Raw genomic sequence first — 19347 nt, forward strand, 5'->3', positions numbered from 1 at the left:
CACATACAGCATCATGCGGCGTTTTGTTTTGTTTTCGACTTAGGACCTTCTGTTAGTATTTGTACCCAGTGGTAATTCCTCATTCTTATTCCTCTAGGCAGTGCTGCAGCTGCTTCTCTGGTCCAGGCGGTAATTCCTCATTCTTAGTCCTCTAGGCAGTGCTGCTGCTGCTGCTTCTCTGGTCTAGGTGGTAATTCCTCATTCTTAGTCCTCTAGGCAGTGCTGCTAGCTGCTTCTCTGGTCCAGGCGGTAATTCCTCATTCTTAGTTCTCTAGGCAGTGCTACAGCTGCTTCTCTGGTCCAGGCAGTAATTCCTCATTCTCAGTCCTCTAGGCAGTGCTGCTGCTGCTTCTCAGGTCCAGGCAGTAACTCCTCATTCTCAGTCCTCTAGGCAGTGCTGCTACTCTGCTCCCGTCAGTAATTCCTCATTCTAAGTCCTCTACACAGTGCTGCAGCTGCTTCTTTGGTCCCAGTGGTAATTCCTCATTCTAAGTCCTCTAGAGAGCCCTGCAGCTGCTTCTCTGGTCCCATTGGTAATTCCTCATTCTAATCCCTCTAGACAGAGCTGCTGGATGATTCTCTGGTTCCGTCGGTAATTCCTCATTCTGAGACCTCTACATGATGCTGCCAACTGCTTCACTGGTGTCATCGGTAATTCCTCATATTAAGTCCTCTAGAGAGTGCTGCAGCTGTGTCTCTGTTCACAGTGGTAATTCCTCATTCTAAGTCCTCTAGGCAGCGCTGCACCTGCGCCTGTTCATACATCCACTACACTTGAAACCAAAACACATTGATAAAATACATCCACCTTTACAGCACCCATAGCTCTTACTCTGATAAATGCCAGACCTATTGCATTGCAAATGCTTGTTTTGTTTCTCGAGGGGCAGCCTGTAAAGGGAGAAAGGCATCTAAAGCAACTGTCGGCAGATGAGCCAGACCGGCAAATCCTCAGGCCTATTCCTGTATAGCGATGGAACTGCCAGGTGATGAACCTGGTTCCCCAGCTCCACAGGCAGCTCTGGCCGCAAGGCCACATCCTGTCCCGGTTGTATCTTCCAGAAAGAAAAGGGTTACACTAAGCATCGGATCCCAGCGCAGTTAGACGATGGCGCACCTCGGTGACCTTGCTTTGTTGTCGAGTTTGCTCAGGGGCCCTTCACAATAGCGCCCAGGGCGGGACAGCCCAGCTTCTCTGAGCTCTGCAGAGTTTTGCTTCAGTTCTGCTGATTACACAAACTCCTTAGTATGTAGTTTGCGAATCAACATTTTTTTGTTTTTTAGATCTCAGCGTCACTTGATTGGCCGTGAATTGGTTTTTGTTTTAGCCTCTCCGGCCACAGAGACGCGTGTTTATGTGGCTTACTACAATTCATGTTCCATGTGTCGGGCTACTGAATCAAGTTCTGAAAACTTGAAAGCTGCATCAGACACGCTCCGAAGAGGCAGCAGCCTCGAGAGTGGCCACTTCCCTGGGTCATCCATCCGAGGACTAAAGCTGCCAGCATGAAGGCGTGGCCAGCAGCAAGCCACGCCCTCGATGCAGCAAACACGGCGGTTTTGGCCAAAGTGCAGTCCACAGTGCAGTCCACAGCGCAGTCGTCAGCAGTTTAAGCAAAGTTATCCCAGTGAGCGACAGACTCTGTGGAGGCGGCAGCACCGTGGGCCAATGGTTGGCCGGGCTGCCCTGGCAGGCATCCCAGGGAGGGCGTCTGATGAGATGCGCGGAGGCAGTAAGGGACACGGGGTGGGGTGGTGCCCAGCCCTGAAGAGCAAACACTCCGTTTTCTGCCGAGGATGCTGTATGCGGGAAGGTTCTTGAGTCTTCTACAAAACACTCACATGGCTACTTTTCCAATCAACAGGAAACCCGGGCGCCCACTTTCTGTTGGTCACGCCAGGTGTACCCGGTACCCTTGCACTCCATTTGAATAACCAGGTTACTTGTTTAGAAAGCTGACTCAAAGGGTGGCAGCGGCGAGTGGACGAGCCAACAAATGAACAGGAAGAGCCGAGCCAGAGCCGAGCCAAGGCCCGGGGTCCGATCCCGTGCGCGAGCCGAGCCCTGAAAATGTTTTGTGTGTCACGTCAACAATAAGATATTATAAGGTCTCATCAACTCAAAACGCAAAAACTGGTATTTCTTCAGCACGTGAACGTTTGGCATTAATAGGTCACATTATAGCACTGGACTTACCAGTGATATCTTTTAAACACGAACCATTGGTGAACTAAAAGGCGAGACAATTGCCATTGTAAACCCTGTACATCTGCCAGATTGTTATAGGGCAACACTGAGGTCTATTAAACCAAACAGAATAGGATTTTGTATAACTGGTATTTTAGTGCTTTCATAAGGCGATAATGTAGAAAGTTATAGTGAAGTCAATTATTTGCCTAAGATCACACACTTTAAGCAGGGAAGCCACGATTTATCCAGGTTGCACTTTGAACAAATCAGCCAGTAAATCAGTATTTCTTTTTTTTTTTCTCCTTATTTTAGTGCTTATTACCTCTTTGTCTATTTTCATACAGTTTCAATACAGAGAACTAAACCCGAAGGCATTGGAGCACATCACATGAGTACCAGTTACATTACACAAGGTCACATGCATTGTTTATATAGATCAGGCGACAAAGGGCCAGATGTACTACGTTTTTTGCGGTTGCAAACGGGAAATTGGCCAGTTTGCGACCGCAAAAAAGGTTCCTGGCATGTACAAACGCTATTTTAAGAGTCAGTGACTCGCAAAATAGTGCTTCCAACTTGCTAATATCGAGTCACAATGGCAAGTACCATTGTTTTGCAGCCGCAAAACACTCGTAGTTTACCACCTACCACAAGTAGATGGTAAGCCACTCGCAAAACGGGAAGGGGTCCCCAGGGGACCCCTTCCCATTTGTGAATGGACGCGAAAATATAAAAAAAGAAACATGTTTCTTTTTTTAAATGCATCCCGTTTTCCTCTTTGGAAAACGGGATGCATTTAAAAAAAAAAAAAAAGCTTAATTTAAAAAGCATCAGAAAAAAGAACAAGGGAACCCTTATAGTCGGAAGGGACCAAGGGTAGTAGTAAGTTTTTAAGAGACAGTGGTCCTTTTCAAGGAGAATCTCTATAGATAACACCAATACTTCAATCAGGATTGGGTCTATTCTGGCAACTTCCCAGGCATTCTTTTGATTGTTTAGTCCTGATGATGATCCCATAACCATTGTTGGGGATCGAAACGTCATCGACAATTCCATCTTAACCTCTTCAGTGCCCATGACGAGATAGTCTCGTCATGGAGCACGGTTGCGCTGTGCCCATGACGAGACTCTCGTCATGAACCCCACCCACTAGTGCAACGCCCGGCACAGGAGGGGGAAAGGGCGTGGCACTGAAGGGGTTAAACTCGAAACTGCAAATTAAGCATTATGTGGAGTATAAAATGGGTGTAATATTGTGACTACTGTTAATTTGTATCTTCACTAAGAGTCACTTTTAAGTCAGTTGCCTGTGGTAAGGAAATCTGCTGATTTCCAAATACCCTGTCACGTCCTGCTCACTTATTGTCTGTGTATTGTCTTGCTTTATATGTGTGTCAATAAATTCTAAATACGTCATTTGGACACGAATAGACCCGATCCTGATTGAAGTATTGTGGTTATTTATAGAGATTCTCCTTCAAAAAGGACCACTGTCTCTTAAAAATTAATTTAAAAAGCAGTCGCAGACATGGTGGTATGCTGACCCCAGCAGGCCACCATCCCTGGGAGTGCTAGCCATTCCTAATGGGGTTGCAAATTGCGCCTGCCTCATGAATATTAATGAGGCATGCAATTTGCCACCCCATTATAAATCGCAAATAGTGTCTGAGACACTGTTGTACATTCCAATTTGAGAGTCGCAAATTGTGAGTCGCAAAACAACGCAATTTGCGACTCGCAAATTGGTAGGGTTGTACATCTGGCCCAAAGTGATTTGCCCAGAATCGCTGGATGTTGAGCCGACACCGAGACTTGATCCTGGGTAACCAAGTTTGAAGTCAGCCCGTGCGCCCGGCCCCTTTATTGGCAGGGCCACATGTACAGCGACGCCTGTGCTGGAAGTGTGTGGGGTGAGTGTAAGCAAGGAGTGCTTGGTGCTGGCAACCACTTGAACAGTGGACACCAGTGCAACGGGAACTGAAAACACCTGCATAACAGAGTCAACTGCTAAGCAACATGGAGGGAGATGGACAAAGTTCAGAGGACGCACAAAATGCAAACTGAAGTGTCCATGCAGTGCACTGTGGTTGGGGCACTAGAGATAAGCTCGCTCATGTGAAGAAAAAGTCTCGATTGTGTCCCTTCGAGATATTCCTGATGCAGTGTGGTGTGTTAGGCCTGCGTCAGCTTCCTCAACAACGTCCCAGGTCTCCCACACTGCTTGAGATTACATTGCTGTGCAGCCTCCCCACAGCACAAAACACAATAGGTAACGGACGATGGCCTGCGGGGCACTGAGTCAGTGGCACCTGGAGTGCTGAGCAGGGTATCATTCTGATGATGGTATCCACAACAGGTGTTTTGCAACTCTGTAGGTTTGTCAGGACCACCATTTCGACTCTGCCAGGACAACCTCCAACCGCCATCTGCCAGAGGTGGCGTGTGCCTCCTGCGGTGATGCGATGTCCGGGCTGGTCAGGACTCTATTGCATGTCTGAGCCCTGGTGGACCACAGATGAGGCCGGAGGCAGCGGACAGCGCAGAGGCCACAGACACATGGCGTTGATGACACTAAGGTCGTTGCCTCAGAGGCCATCCAATACCCCAGAAGAAGGGATCCCGGACATGACCAGCACAGAGTTAGTGGCCCTGGATGCACAGCGGCCAGCACAGGCTTCCTGCCATGGGACGGTGACTTGCGGTGCAGTCAGATGGGCAATGTGACCCGAGCGGGTCTTCATCAATGTCCGAGGTGTATGTTGCGGAGTGTTGCGGGGAACAGTGGAAGGTGTCCTCCAGGGCATGTGGCGAAAGGTCTGATGTAATCCGGAAGCAGCAAATGGTGGGCTGGAACGCCACGGCCTTGTTTTCGCCACAAAGTCAGTATCACCGCCATGATGGCGACGACAAGCCCAAGTCCATGGACTCAGTCGCCCCCAAAGTCCAACTAGAAAGTGACCATGGGTCTCGAGGAATAGACAACTTGGCACCGGGGCTGAAAGGGGATGCAGTCTGCGATGAGGCCTGTACAAAGACATGAAGTCTTCTATAAACAAATCGAGGCTGAATTTGAAGGTGTGTGTGACCTATTCGACCGCAGTGTATGCCGGGGGCAGCAGTCAGCAAGGGCCCACAGCCACCTGTCGTCGGCTCGCGATGCACAGAGTTAGTGGAACCAGGGCAGTTGTCGGTAGTGTTCGATAACCTCCGTAACGATGATCCTATTCCCTTCGGGCTGCAACGCGTCATCCTATCACACCTCTCCTTGCGTGCGAAGATTTGTAATCTGCTGTTGAAAAATCGATGTTCAGTTCCAATTCTGTGACCTACTCGTGCGCAGCGTAGGCCGAGGGCAATAGTCCGTGTAGGCCCACAGACATGTGTGGTTGTGATGCTATGCACAGAGTTGGTGACACCACGTCGATGGGAGTACACTGATGTAAACTCTGCAATGAACATACATACTCTGCAATCATGTAATCAAGACTCAGTCCCAAATGTGTGACCTACTTGATGGTAGTGTAGGCAGGAGGCGGCAGTAGAGTACGTCCACGTGAAAGGACTCCAGCGGGCCTGTGTTGTGGAGGCCGTGATGGTCTGAGAGGCTGCCAAGGACGCAGTCATCGGGCTTGGAGCTTGCACAGGCACGTGGTGGGCCCTCCTTGACATACGCCGGTGTCGGAAGGTGATCAGTGTGGCCTGGCTGCGCAGGGGCGGGCCTGACGGCTTCGGGGTCCAGCGGGCGGGGGTACGGCAGGCGCACAGGATCGCAGGCAACTCCGCTCACGAGGACGACATCGGCCTCTTGGCGTGGTGGATGGCACCACGCTGGCAGAGACATTGGGCTTTCCGGAAGAGGACCACGCCCAGGGCTATGTGCTTTTTATTCACACCCCTACGCTGGCCTGGCGTACGCCGGGCCATCCCACTCCTTTCACGCTTACAGGGGGGATGTAACCGGCAACATTTCCGCAAACTCCCCCACTGGCTGGGGGTGACATGGTTGCGTCTACTGTCCACTACACTCCATACACCAGAGGTGTATGTCGCCATTGATATGGGTGTGTTCTGCATGCTGCAGTCTGTCCAGCACATCTCCGCCACTCTTGGCATTGTGTACTTTCCCATTCATGGGTCACTTGCCTCCTCCACACATGCCTGGTTGCCACCTCTCCCCACATTCAGCTATTGTGTGGCTGAGGTGCCATGTCGTTGATGGCTCATGTTCACGGCTTGCCCAGGTTACCATTGTGAGTTGTTGTGTCGTGTCTGGTGGGTGGGCATGTTTTGTATGTTGGTTGTGATTTTGTGTTGTGTGCATTGCCAGTGTTGTGAGTTGCATGGTTTTGGAGTTGAGGTGGGTGAGGTGTTGATTTTGTACTTGCCAAGGGACTGTGCATTTCCCTTGGTGCCATCCTGGTAACTCTGGGTGCTGATGGACTGTCTGAGGATGAAGGTATCATGCACACTGGCGGGGAATTTGTAGGCGACATCGTTGGAGGTTCCACGGTGTTCGGTTGTTGCCTGCACATTGATATGAGACGTGTGCTTTCTGTTGCGGTGATTGTGTGCTGTGTCACCAAGGGGCACAGGTAGGACATGTGTGCTGTGGATTGCCCCTAACACGTGTACATCCAGCTATGGCGTATGGTCCTTGCTTGGTCTCCAGCGGATCCTGCGCATTATGTTAGACGTATGGGGATTGGGGTACCAGGCTGATGGTGATGTCTAGGACAGGTGTGAGGGACTGGGGTGTGGCTGACTGTGTGACTCCTCCGACTCTGGCGGGTGTTGGTTGGGGGGTACCAGGGGCCAACCGGTGCAGCACAGCCAGCAACTTTGCGTGGGGTGGGATGTTGGTTGTCTGCGGTGTTGGTGCCGTCGGCCTGTTGGGCGTTGTTGGTCATGATGCAAGCAATGGTTGTCCTTTTAAGCCTGTAGTGGAAAATGACATTGTCAGGTGTTGCGTCTGTGAGGCTAGTGTTTTCTGGGGGTCCGCTGTCTTTGTCAGTGCTGCCTGGGTGGTGGTCTGCTGCCCTTCCGATGTGGCTGTGGGCTGGTCTCCCTTTTGTGGTGCAGGCTGTGGCTCAACTTAGCACCAGGTCAGAGCGGGTGTTATTTTCCTGCTGCTAACGCACCTTATCGCCTGTTTTGTGTTCTTATCGCAGTTCTGGCTGTTCATGGTGGAGTGGTGTTGTCGCGGCTTTTGCCACGGGAACGCCTACTCTGCATCTCTTTAGCGATAGTTGCGGGGGTCATCCGTGGCGATGTTTTTTGTGACTGCTATCGCAGGTAAACTGGTGCTGTGGGCTGTTAACACCAGCTTGTGATTGGGGTGATAAGTTTATCGCAACTTTGGCTGCAATAAAGTGCCGTTAAGTCTGCGATAGTTCCTTGTGAACATGGCCCTAAGGGATCAGATCTATGACATGCTTTAGCTCTTATAATGGTATGTCAAGATCTGACTGCTTATTCTGTAACTTTACATGTATCCGCACAGCGGGCGTGGGACGAGCGAATATTTCTTGGTGATGTATGCTGCGATGCTAATGTCGTCTTTCAGCACCACCAGACTTGTTTTGGTGATTTGACACAGATTTCAATGAAAATATTTATTGTGAAAAAAAAAAAGTATGTTCGAGCCATAATGGGTTCATCGGCACTGCTGCCAAGTGCCAGACGTAGGGTTCGATACTTACCCTCCAAAGACGATTTGCAGACGGTGCCGCTAGAAAGTACTGACAAAAGGCTGTACCAGGAGGAAACCCCTCTGGTTGGTGTAGTGAGAAGGGACCAGTAGTCGTAGTAGAATCTGCAGGCTTGTAAGTACTGGAAGTGAGCTGTAGGTCTTATGGTGTATAAATACTGGAAGTGAGCTGTGGAGCAGGGGTTTGATCTCATGGCTTGTAAGTACTGGAAGTGAGCTGTGGAGTACAGGTTTGATCTTATGACTTGTAAATAATATAAATGAGCTGTAGAGTAGAGGTCTAATCATATGACTTGTTAGTACTGGATGTGAGCTGTGGAGCACCGGTTTGATCTTATGACTTGTTAGTATTGGAAGTGAGCTGTAGACTAGATGTCTGATCATGTGACTTGTAAGTACTGAAAGTGAGCTGTGGAGCACTGGTTTGATCTTATGACTTGCAAGTACTAGAAGTGAGCTATGGAGCACAGGTTTGATCTTTTGGCATGTAAGTACTGGAAGTGAGCTGTGTAGCAGGGGTTTGATCTTATAGCATGGAAGTGCTGGAGGTGAGCTGTGGAGCAGAGGTTTGATCTTATGGCTTGTAAGTTCTGGAAGTGAGCTGTGGGTCTTATGGTTTATAAATACTGGAAGTGAGCTGTGGAGCACAGGTTTGATATTATGACTTGTTAGTATTGGAAGTGAGCTGTAGGATAGATGTCTGATCATGTGACTTGTAAAGTACTGGAAGTGAGCTGTAGAGTAGAGGTTTGATCTTATGACTTGTAAGTACTATAAGTGAGCTGTAGAGTAGAGGTCTAATCATATGACTTGTAAGTACTGGAAGATAGCTGTGGAGCACTGGTTTGATCTTGTGACTTGTACGTACTAGAAGTTAGCTGTAAGTATTGGAAGTGAGCTGTGGAGCAGGGGTTTGATCTTATGGCTTGTAAGTACTGGAGGTGAGCTGTGGAGCAGAGGTTTGATCATATGGCTTGTTAGTACTTGAAGTGAGCTGTGAATCTTATGGTGTGTGAATACTGGAAGTGAGCTGTGGAACAGGGGTTAGATCTTATGGCTTGTAAGTACTGGAAGTGAGCTGTGGATTTTAATGTGTGTAAATACTGGAAGTGAGCTGTGGAGCAGGGGTTAGATCTTTTGGCTTGTAAGTACAGGATGTGAGCTGTGGAACAGGGGTTAGATCTCATGGCTTGTAAGTACAGGAAGTGAGCTGTGGAGCAGGGGTTAGATCTTATGGCTTGTAAGTACTAGAAGTGAGCAGTAGCGTAGAGGTCTGATCTTATGGATTGAAAGTACGTGAAGTGAGCTGTGGTGCATGGGTTTGATCTTTTTTGCATGCAATTACTGGAAGTGAGTTGTGGAGCAGAGGTCTGATCATATGGCTTGTAAGTACTGTAAGTGAGCTGTGGATTTTAATGTGTGTAAATACTGGAGTGAGCTGTGGAGCAGAGGTGTGATCATATGACTTGTAAGTACTAGAAGTGAGCTGTGGAGCAGGGGTTCGATCTTATGGCTTGTAAGTACAGGAAGTGAGCTGTAGAGGTCTGATCTTATGGATTGAAAGTACGGGAAGTGAGCTGTGGAGCGATTTTAGGACTTGTAAGCACTTGCCTAGAGCTTAGGAATAGGCACTTGAGCGTCAGTTTTGTTAGGAGCCCTGACATTGTGGCTTGGTAGGGCTTGTAAGTACTGGAGTAGAGCTGTGGAGTAGGGTCTTTAGCTTCAGTCTTGTAAGGAGCCCTGGAGTAGGGGCTGGGTAGGGCTTGTAAGTACTGGAGTAAGGGCTTGCGCTTCAGGTGTTTAAGGAGCTGTGGAGTAGAGGCTTTGCCGTCAGGCGTGCTGGAGTAGGTACTTGAGCATCAGACTTGTAAGGAGCCCTGGAGTTGTGCCTTGGTAGGGCTTGTACGTACTGGAGTAGAGCTGTGGAGTAGGGTCTTCAGCTTCAGTCTTTTAGGAGCCCTGCAGTAGGGGGTGGGTAGTGCTTGTGAGGAGCCCTTTAGTAGGGGCTGGGTATGGCTTAAGTTGTAAGGAATCCTGGAGCAGGGACTTGATAGGGCTTGTAATTACTGGAGTAGAGCTGTGGAGTAGGGACTTGGCCTTCAGGTTTGTAACATATCAGGCTCCCAGCAGGCACAGCTCGTGCCAGGAGCCCAAGAACCTCCCTCGCTGCACAAAAGGGCAAAGAAAGGGGCACAAGCAATAGATCCAGCGTAGGTGCATTGTAGCAAAGTACAGGTAGTGGTGGTTCTGGACGAGTACCCGAGACACCGAAGCTTCAGAGGATGGTGATTATTATGGAACGGCCTTGGAAGGGAAATGGAATTGTTGGAATTATGGGCCAGATGTACGATGTAAAATTGCATGCGCAAACGAGTTTGTGACCCGTTTGCGCATGCAATTTTACACTGGGCCATGTACTTACACTATTTTGTGAATCGCAAATAATTTGGGAATCGCAAAATATTCTATTGCGACTAGCTATTAGGAAGCAGACCATGTATGTTTGCAGTTGCAAATTACCTCCCTCTTCAAGAGGGTGGTAAGGAAGTCGCAAATAGGAAGGGGTCCCCAGGGGACCCCTACCCCTTTGTGACTGGCTCCCCAAAAAATTATTTTAAGGGCAGGCAGTGGTCCCAGGGACCCACTGCCTGCCCTTAAAAAATGACACGAAAACGTTTCATTTTTTAAAAAATGCATCCCGTTTTCCTTTAGGGAAAACAGGCTGCATTTTAAAAAAATAAAAAAAAGCTGCTTTATTTAAAAGCAATCCCTACATGGTGGTCTACTGAGCCCAGCAGCCATCCCTGGGAGGGTCTGTCATTCCCAATGGGCTTGCAAATTACGAGAGGCTCATTAATATTGATGAGTCTCGCAATTTGCGACCCCATTGGAAATCGCAAACAGTGTTAAACACACTGTTGTACATGAAAATAGCGCAAAAGAACAACTAGAGAGTAAGGAAAAATAGAAAGGCTACTTGTCCCTTTCCCTGGGTAGTATGCAAACGAACAACGTGGACAAGTCCTCAGTAGGTTTAAGGTCGTAGTTCTCGACCTGTACCTTCGAAGGGGAGCACAAACAACTGGTTGTTTTAGGAAACCCCTCACCCACCTACCTAGTAGGTGGCATGCTTCATCATTGGGGCCCGGCTGGATTACCGAGTGCAACCCAGCTGTGCTTCAACGCAAGAACTACGACCTTAAACCTACTGAGGACTTGTCCACGTTGTTTGTTTGCATGAAAATAGCGCCTCACAAATTGCAAAAGAGTCGCAATTTGCAAGGCGCTTCTTTGTGCGTCGTCCATCTGGCCGTATGTAATTAGTTATATTAACGAACTACCCGGGAGGAGGTTTGAGACTAGTTTCCAATATTCTTAGTTTCTAAACTGCATTATGAATCTTTGACCAAGCCTTTCCCGGAGTATAGTCTCAACTCTTGAGACCAATCTCTAGACGGGTGAAGACAGATTAGAGACGGCCTGGAGGAAGTAAGTGAGAGGGCCAAGGCCTGCCGCAGACAGAGAATAACATAAACTGCAGAAGAGAATGAATATTCCAGGAGAAGGAGATGGAAGGAATTCATATTCCTAAATAGTAAAACTAGGTAGGTGGGAAATGTGCGAGAGACTTTCAAGTACCTCTCAATTGTAAATACAGAAGACAAGCGAGAGGGGACACTGGAGAGAGCCATTTAAATACCACGCAGGTAGGAGGCAAGCTGGGCGAGGCGCGAGCCTATTCCATCTGACGCTCTACACTCTGTCGTCAAGAGATGAGACAAGTCCGGGAAGAAGGATGGCTGTTATGGTTGCTCTAGAGGACAAGGAATTCACATATTTGCAAAAACAAAACAACAATCTGTAACAAACCCAGGAAGATGAGGCTTTCTCCTGCTTCTTACTGCATAGGAAATCGAAGGTAGTTACTGGTAAAATTACAGTGTAACCATAAGGATGGAGCCGGAAAATTGGTTTGTTTTTAATGTTTCAGCAGCCAGTAAAGTGGCCAGAATAGAGTTACCTGGCAAACCTTATCTGATGCCAAACACACCTGCTGCTCGGTACCAATGCACGTGATTTCAGGCAGATTTGAGGATAATTACTGAAATATTGAAAAGGGGCGTTTCGATACACTAACTTTACATACATTTCTAGTATAGTGAACTTACTTAAATCTGTGACTTCTGTTCAGGAGATTTGCCTTTCCTAGGCACTGCCATTCATTGCCTCTGGATTGGCATTGCCCGGCTGTTCGGTGCAGGACTCCTCACAGAGGGCATCCCTTTCTACCTAGGGCAGAGGCCCTGGGCATCTTGGTGGTTCTCATCTGACAAGTGCTCTCAGGAGAGCTGACAGCCTGAAGAAGCCGAGTAAATTGTCTCATGAACTGTGAACGAGAAGACCACGGCAAGGCGAGGCGTGCACCAGGTTTAACGGAGGACATTGCGTTCTGTGGCTGGAGCTGCACAGCAGCGGACGGAGAGCCGGGCTTCTGGCGGGAGAGCCGGGCTTCTGGCGGGAGAGCCGGGCTTCTGGCGGGAGAGCCGGGCTTCTGGCGGGAGAGCCAGGCTTCTCGTCGCTGACGAGGGATGTGTCTTGATGCCGGCTGCAATGAGTCTTAGGCCAGTCCAAGACTTGGGCAGCCCAGGGTCACTTACTTGGAGGATCCAGCTGTTTCTGACCAGAACTAGTAATACTGAGTCAGTCAGTCAAAATATCTTTACTCGACTCAATTAAAGTCATACAAAGAGATTAAAAACATTTCATACAAAGAGTTAGGAACATTTCATGCGTGTTAAAATATGACAATAAAATAATTTACATTAAAACAAGTCTAGGCATACAAAAGTTAAAAAGGAATAACGATGGATCTAATGGGTATGTTTTTTCATCCTAACTGCAGCTACCAAGAAATTGGCTATACAAAAGGTAATATGTATGTTGGGCAATGATTGCAAGAAGAGCAGAGCCGGTCTCACTTGTGTGAAGCCCGCCTCCTTCAAAGCTGATACCAGATTTTTTCCTTGGCTCTAAATAAAACCCACAAAACATAACAAAATGCATGGTGTCTTGGGGTGAGAAATGATCGCAACTGCAGGGTGAGGCTATTTCCAGTTTTTGCCATGTTTTTAAAGTGCCTAAATAAAAATGTAACAAATTTAACCTGAACTTGGTTAAAAAAAACCTATGGAATGGAATTGTAACGAAACCAAGATACGGTGCTAAAGAAAATGAATTAACAAGTAAGTAATGGCCCCTTACTGATGGTTTCACTAATTCCCTTTCTTCACGAAGTGCTCTTGCCCTCCCCATAAAATGCTTTTTGACAAGATCGATGTCTTGGACCTTGATATCTTGAGGGGAAGTAAAGAGCTCTGGTCGTCCCAAATCTGAGAATACCTTCAACAGATAGGCCAGCCAGGGGATCTTTTTACAATGGTCTAGGGACAAGACGTCGGACATGATCTTATGGTTCAGTGGGAGGTCTTCATTAAGCCACGTCTTTAACCAAAAGATCAGGGGAGCCATATTCAACCCATCAGTAAGGAAATCTAGGCCCACCTCCAAGTGTATTGAGTAAGTTGGTGTTGACTGCGGCACAGAGAGGAGTGTCCGTATGAATCTGTTCTCCGCTCTCTGGATTGGTTCCACGTTTACATAGCCCCAAATTGGTGAACCATATAACGCAACGGCGACAGGTTTACTCTTGTAAATTTTTAACAACGCTTCCATGGGCCTGGCACCTAACCTGCCCGCAAAGCCCATGAGGGCAGACGATGATCTAATAACCGCCAACCTCTTCGCCCTCACTTGAGGACCCCAAGTTCCTCTCTGGTCAAAAAGTACCCCCAAGTAGGGAAAAGTGTAAACTCTAGAAACCATATCCCCTCTACACGTAAAGGTTATTGTTCTCCTCTTACTACTTTCTCGGCCCACCACCATGGTATGCGATTTACTAGCATTTATTTTTAAATCAAGCTGTTCCATGAATGTGCCAAAGGCATTTAAGAGGCGTTGAAGGCCGACACCCGTGCGCGCAATTAGCACGGCGTCGTCCGCGTACAGGAGCGCTGGGATCTTAACTGCTCCCGCACGCGGAACGTCGACCTCCTTCTCCTCCAAATGTGCACCCAGACCGTTAATATAAATTGTGAAGAGCAGAGGGGCCAATATGCAGCCCTGCCTTACGCCCCTCAGGGATTTGAAAAGGGACGTGCACCTACCCTCATTTGTGACTCGTACGGCCGAAAAAAGCTCCTGGTGTAGGGAAGCCATAAATCTTACCAATGCCTCGTCGATCCCCATTTTCAGCAAGGTCCTCAATAACTTAGCCCTGTTCACCAAATCGAAGGCCGAGGAGAGGTCCATGAATGCTAGAAATAAGGACCCCGCCTTGGCCACCGTATACTTTGATATGAGCAGGTGTAGGTTGGAGCATTGTTCGATTGTGCCTTTCCTCTCTCTAAACCCATACTGGATCTCTGACAACCCTCTACAACTCTCGACATTATCCCTCAGCCTGGACAAAAGGACTCTGCCTAAGATCTTCACCGACGAGTCCAAAAGGGATATGGGCCTATAACACCCGGGGTCGTCCCGCTGGCCCTTTTTAAAGATGGGGACGATGGTGGAAATGTCCCAGGAAGATGGTGTAGGGTTGCTATTAACGGCGGTAAAGACATTGGCCAATACCTCTGCCCACAACTTTGGGGCATGTATGAAAAAATCGGCTGGCACCCCGTCGGGGCCCGGGGCCTTATGCTTAGTTGTGGCCAAGATAGCTTTCTCCACTTCTGTACTATCGAAATGAATAGGAGTGGCGTCTAAAGTGGCCAACGACACATCCTGGGTTGCCTGATCATTATCCCCGTACACATTTTTAAAGTGATTCAACCACTTGTCATCTGGGATTACACAGTCCGTGGCCTCGTTATTTTGGTCGGACAAGAATGGTTGTTTAATTATTTCCCAGAATTTCTGACTGTCCTCCAGGACAGCCACGGATAGAAGATTTTCCCAGGCTTCCCGTTTGATGCTTTCTTATCTGATTTTTATAGCTGACTTATAGGTTTTCCTCAATCTAACAATCTCGCCCCTTACCCTAGGTATTTTTTTCAAAGCTACCATCAGAGACCTGTGTGCTTTTGAACATGCGGTGTCGAACCAGCGCTTCTTATTCGGTTCTCCTTTCTTTGATTTAGCCAGGAGATCATGCGACACCTGCCCACAGATCGACTCAAAGGCCCCTATAGTTTCACAACCCGGGGCACGAGGGTTCTGGCAAACCTCAACCTGTTCCTTAATTTTCGGGAAAACCTCAGCATAGAAGTTTTCTGGGACCACCTTAGCCCACTTAACTCTCCTACCCTGGTCAGAGGTACGCAAAGTATGGTCCGACCTCACTTTCCCCGGATTTGGCCCCATGTAATCTCCCCAAGCCACTTCAAGTAAGACAGGGTTATGATCACTGTGGTGAGAACACAGTGCAGTAGGAAAGCACCTGGTTTAAAATACCTTGTGTGGTGAAAATATAATCAATTATGGTTCCGGGATTGGTGCCAGTGAAGGTAGCTATTCTTGGGCCCCCCTCTGGTTCGTACAAGTTGAAATTTGCCAGGAAGTCCTCTAGCTCCTCTCCCTCTGTGGTATGTTCAAAGTGAGATCCCTCGAGACCATCACCCCATTCCTTGTTACTTAAACTGCATGCTAACGTGCAGGGATGAATGTTAAAATCGCCTAGTAGGATATACTCTGTGTCAAGCTGAGTAATCTGGCTGACTGACCTTAATATAGCGTCTAAAGTGGCGATATTGCTACCGCTGTTGTCCCTATTCCCTGAGTTATAAAAATTGATGTATAAGGACCTCCTAGTGGGGTTAATCTCTCTACGATAAGTATGTTGTGCGAGTCAGTACTAATATGTTTTAGGGAGCCCTTCAATTCTAGGGAGAATAACAATAACAGGCCTCCCTTAGCTCTGACGCTGCGGCTAGGAATAGCTGCCTTGGCGAAGCTAGTGAACCCATCCCACCAAAAGTTAGCAGTTGTATCCCAGGTTTCCTGGAGGGCAATAATGTTATGTCTTACGACAAAGCTTGACCACTCCTTATCGTTACGTTTGGAATTAAGTCCCGCTACATTCCAACATAGTATCTTGCATGTTTCTACAGTTCTTCGCCACAAAATCGGTCAAGGGGACCCCATCTACTGCTCGTAGGTGGGGGCTTCCATTAGCCGATAAGTTGCCCACTCTCTCTACTGTATTTAACTGATCATACGAAATATCATTATCATTAACAATAACATTCTCGTTCTCCTTAAGGGAGCCACCAACGATCACACCCACAATTTGGTCAGGAGCAGTTTCTCTTTCTGGAGCAAATCACCTGGCCCTGCAGCGAATCTATTTGCTGGGCCAATACCATGGTCATTATGTATGGGTCCAAAACCCCCACCCCATCTCTTACTTCTTGTGACCCACCCTGGTCTTGGAATATTTGGATGGATCGCGTTTTGCTGCTCACTATAGAAACATTTTAGGGTGAGAGGGATTATGGTTCCACTTCTTCGTTGGGGGGGAAATATATTTGACAGGACATTTGGGAGCACGTCTGCGTTTGAGAAATTTAACACTACTCAGTCCCCCTTTAACTTTTTTTCCCTGTACCCAATCCATGTCATCCTCCTCGCCATTACAATTTCCCCTGCCAACTGCTCTTTCCCATAATGTGCCATCTGCATGTTGCTTGACAGCCAGTGTAACGCCTTGCTTGTCAGAGAGGAAATAGATTCTGTCTGGCCAGGGGGTAAGATGGGTACATTCGCTAGTACCAGTACCAATGGTGAGGCTTCCACTATAAATTGTGTGGGGTTATCCCCTAGGGATGGCGGTGTTGGTGCGGTAGATGGGGGTGTAGGGGCCTCTCTTGCTGTTTCCTGACTAGGTACAGCTGGTGGTGCCTGACCAGGCGGAATGGTCTCTGATAAGCCTTCATCTGCTACTATATCACCCCCATTATTTCCCAACACAGTGTCTACTGGTTTAGTGACAATGGTTACTACATTCGCTTACGTTGCAGCCCTCCCGACCTTTTCACCTCTGCGGTAAGCTTATCAATTTTTCCAATCAGTGGCTTAATGATAGTCTTTATCTTTAGATCTATCATATCCGCTATCCTGTTAAATAGATCATCATCTATAATTTGTCTAAGGTTATCTCCCTCATGCTCTTGTTTTTTTTCCTTAGACTTTGGTGGGAAAGCGGCCCTTTTCCTCCCTGACCGTGGTCCCCCGCGTTTAGGCTGACTTTTTCTGCAGGTTCTCACCGCCCTAGTCACAGGCACAGCGGGTGAGGATTCCTCTGCTATGAGTTCCGCCTGAGACTCGGGGTCAGACTCTGCGTTTGTCTCTAGGTCAACCAATAGTTCTATGCTTTGATCATGGTTTCCGACGTCAAGGGGGTAGGTGTCAGGGATGTTCGTGCTGGGGTCTTGCGATAATGTATCGGTCATTTGCGCACTAGTGGAGGGGCTTGCTAAGTGAAGGTCAGGGAATTGACTCAAACCTAGCGATTGCCTTCTGTCACTGTTTATTTTATTTACCACCTGAACCAGATAGTTATCTATGGTGTTAAACGTATCTAAAGCTCCAGAGACGATTTTCTTAGGCATGTTTTCTGTTGGTAAACACTGCTATACGACACAAACCAATAACAACAGGATAAGTGCGCGCTAACTACAATCACATGAAAACTACTTTGATAAATAGGTGGTATAGTCTTACTTCAACCGACTAGCTTTGATGATTGTGCGGGCAGAGTGGCGGGCCCAGTCCAGGACTGTCTAAGACTGTCCCGCCTTTGTCCCGGGCTTTGCCCGCGCTGCAGTCTGCGCGCGTCCCGCGTACGCGCAAGGGAGCTGGGCTAAATAGGAGAAGGAAGGGGGCGGGAAGAGGCACCAGGTGCGTGCGATGTCCTGGCGCAAGCACCTCTGGGCCTCGCAGTCCCGCTCCCGCTAATCAGCACAGCAAAGCCAGGAATGGAGCACACGGGCTCGAAGACTCCACCAGAGTTCCTTCAATTAGGGAAATGTCAATCAGTAATACGGAGTCATTGTGGTCACCTGGTACATCCAAGAGGGTCAGTGGTTCAGCTTGGAGTTGAAGAACTTTTCGTGTCTAGCTCATCACTTCTAATCTGACTCGGATTGTTGGGAATCGCAGTCCATTGGCACCGGGTGCACTTACCTGGTTGGTTGGTGGGTCAATTTACGGTGAATTCCAGCATAATTTTTACTCTGAGTCATTAATAAGAGAGCTGTTTGCAATTCCGCAACTTGTACACAATTTTAGGATTTTGTGTCCGGCTCATCCGTGTTCTACAAACAGAAGCAGCAGTGTGGAGGGGGCGGGGGGGGGGTTCCTGGATTCTAAAGAGCTGATGCCAGGGCATTTAAACACCACTGACTGCTCCTTTGTAATGAGGTTAAATCCCTGATTAGCATTGTTGGATCAGTCTTTTTAGGGGCCACTGGGTGCACTCTGGCTAGTTCGGAAGTATCCGGGAGGTGTCTGGTGTACAGATGTGCAGGAGCAGACACACACAGATACCAGGGGTAGGAAGAATAGACGTTAGGTGTTGAAGCAGGGAAAGGAGACGAAAACTGGGAAGCACACCGAGTCCTCGCCAAGGGTGGACAGGGTTAGGAGCTAGAACCACCCTGTGGGACAAGGAAACCGAAACGCAGCGCATCCTTACACACCATTCTCACATGTAATCAGCCTGTGAGTCTCACAAGAAGGGGTCAAGAGAAGTGATTCTGTATCCGAACCAAAGAGCAAAAACACGGATTACTGCACACACCAGACAAAACGAAAAGAGAAAAAATAATGCACTCAAAAGACTGAGCGACATGTAGCACAGACTTGGCAACACCAATAGGCCTGGCCTTGTCAAGCATGCAATATTTGAATGTTTTTTCCAAACATGGAAACAAACAATTGGTAAACATGAAAAATATAAAAATAAATTAGTGGTCGAGCAGGCCCTGCCGCTGAAGCGCAATTCTTTTCTCCTTTTCAGAAGGCTGTGCGTATGTGATCAGGAAAACTGCTGTCGCTCAGAGTGCAAGACAGCCAGTGGACGAAGTGTGCTGGTTCACTGTACACTGTGGTGGGCGAAGCAACATGTGTCTGACACTTGAACAGATCAATGAGTGAAGAAAGTTGACCAAAAATGCTGTGTGTGTATATTTTCTATGATGTTTTCTTTAGAAACACGTGAGCTGAGACATATAAACCTAAGAACAAAGCCATCACTCTCTAAGGTTAGTCCTTGTAGTTAGTTCTCTTCCCGTCATATCTGTTTCTTAGAAACCAGCTTCATTAACATGTGACTACATATGAAATGGAATTGGATGGAAATCTTTATGCGCCAGCTTTGCTACAGCAT

The 19347-nt window shown here is 48.0% G+C and overlaps 1 protein-coding gene across 5 annotated transcripts in view; it reads left to right on the forward strand.

Annotated features, from left to right (window-relative positions):
* The window catches only part of LOC146783226 (catechol O-methyltransferase-like), a 265986-nt gene that overhangs the window by 196954 nt on the left and 49685 nt on the right, over positions 1 to 19347 (forward strand). The window contains exon 1 of one of the 5 annotated variants that reach the window (XM_085634275.1): positions 19153 to 19222. The exons of the other annotated variants lie outside the window; for them this stretch is intronic. Within the exon in view, the coding sequence (XP_085490401.1) occupies positions 19154 to 19222 (69 nt within the window). The 5' untranslated portion in view covers position 19153. Of the gene's footprint in view, positions 1 to 19152; positions 19223 to 19347 lie in introns of those variants that run through there. 5 annotated transcript variants of the gene reach the window in all.

This window comes from Triturus cristatus, chromosome 11, assembly GCF_964204655.1.
Source record: "Triturus cristatus chromosome 11, aTriCri1.1, whole genome shotgun sequence".
NCBI classification, from domain to species: domain Eukaryota; kingdom Metazoa; phylum Chordata; class Amphibia; order Caudata; family Salamandridae; genus Triturus; species Triturus cristatus.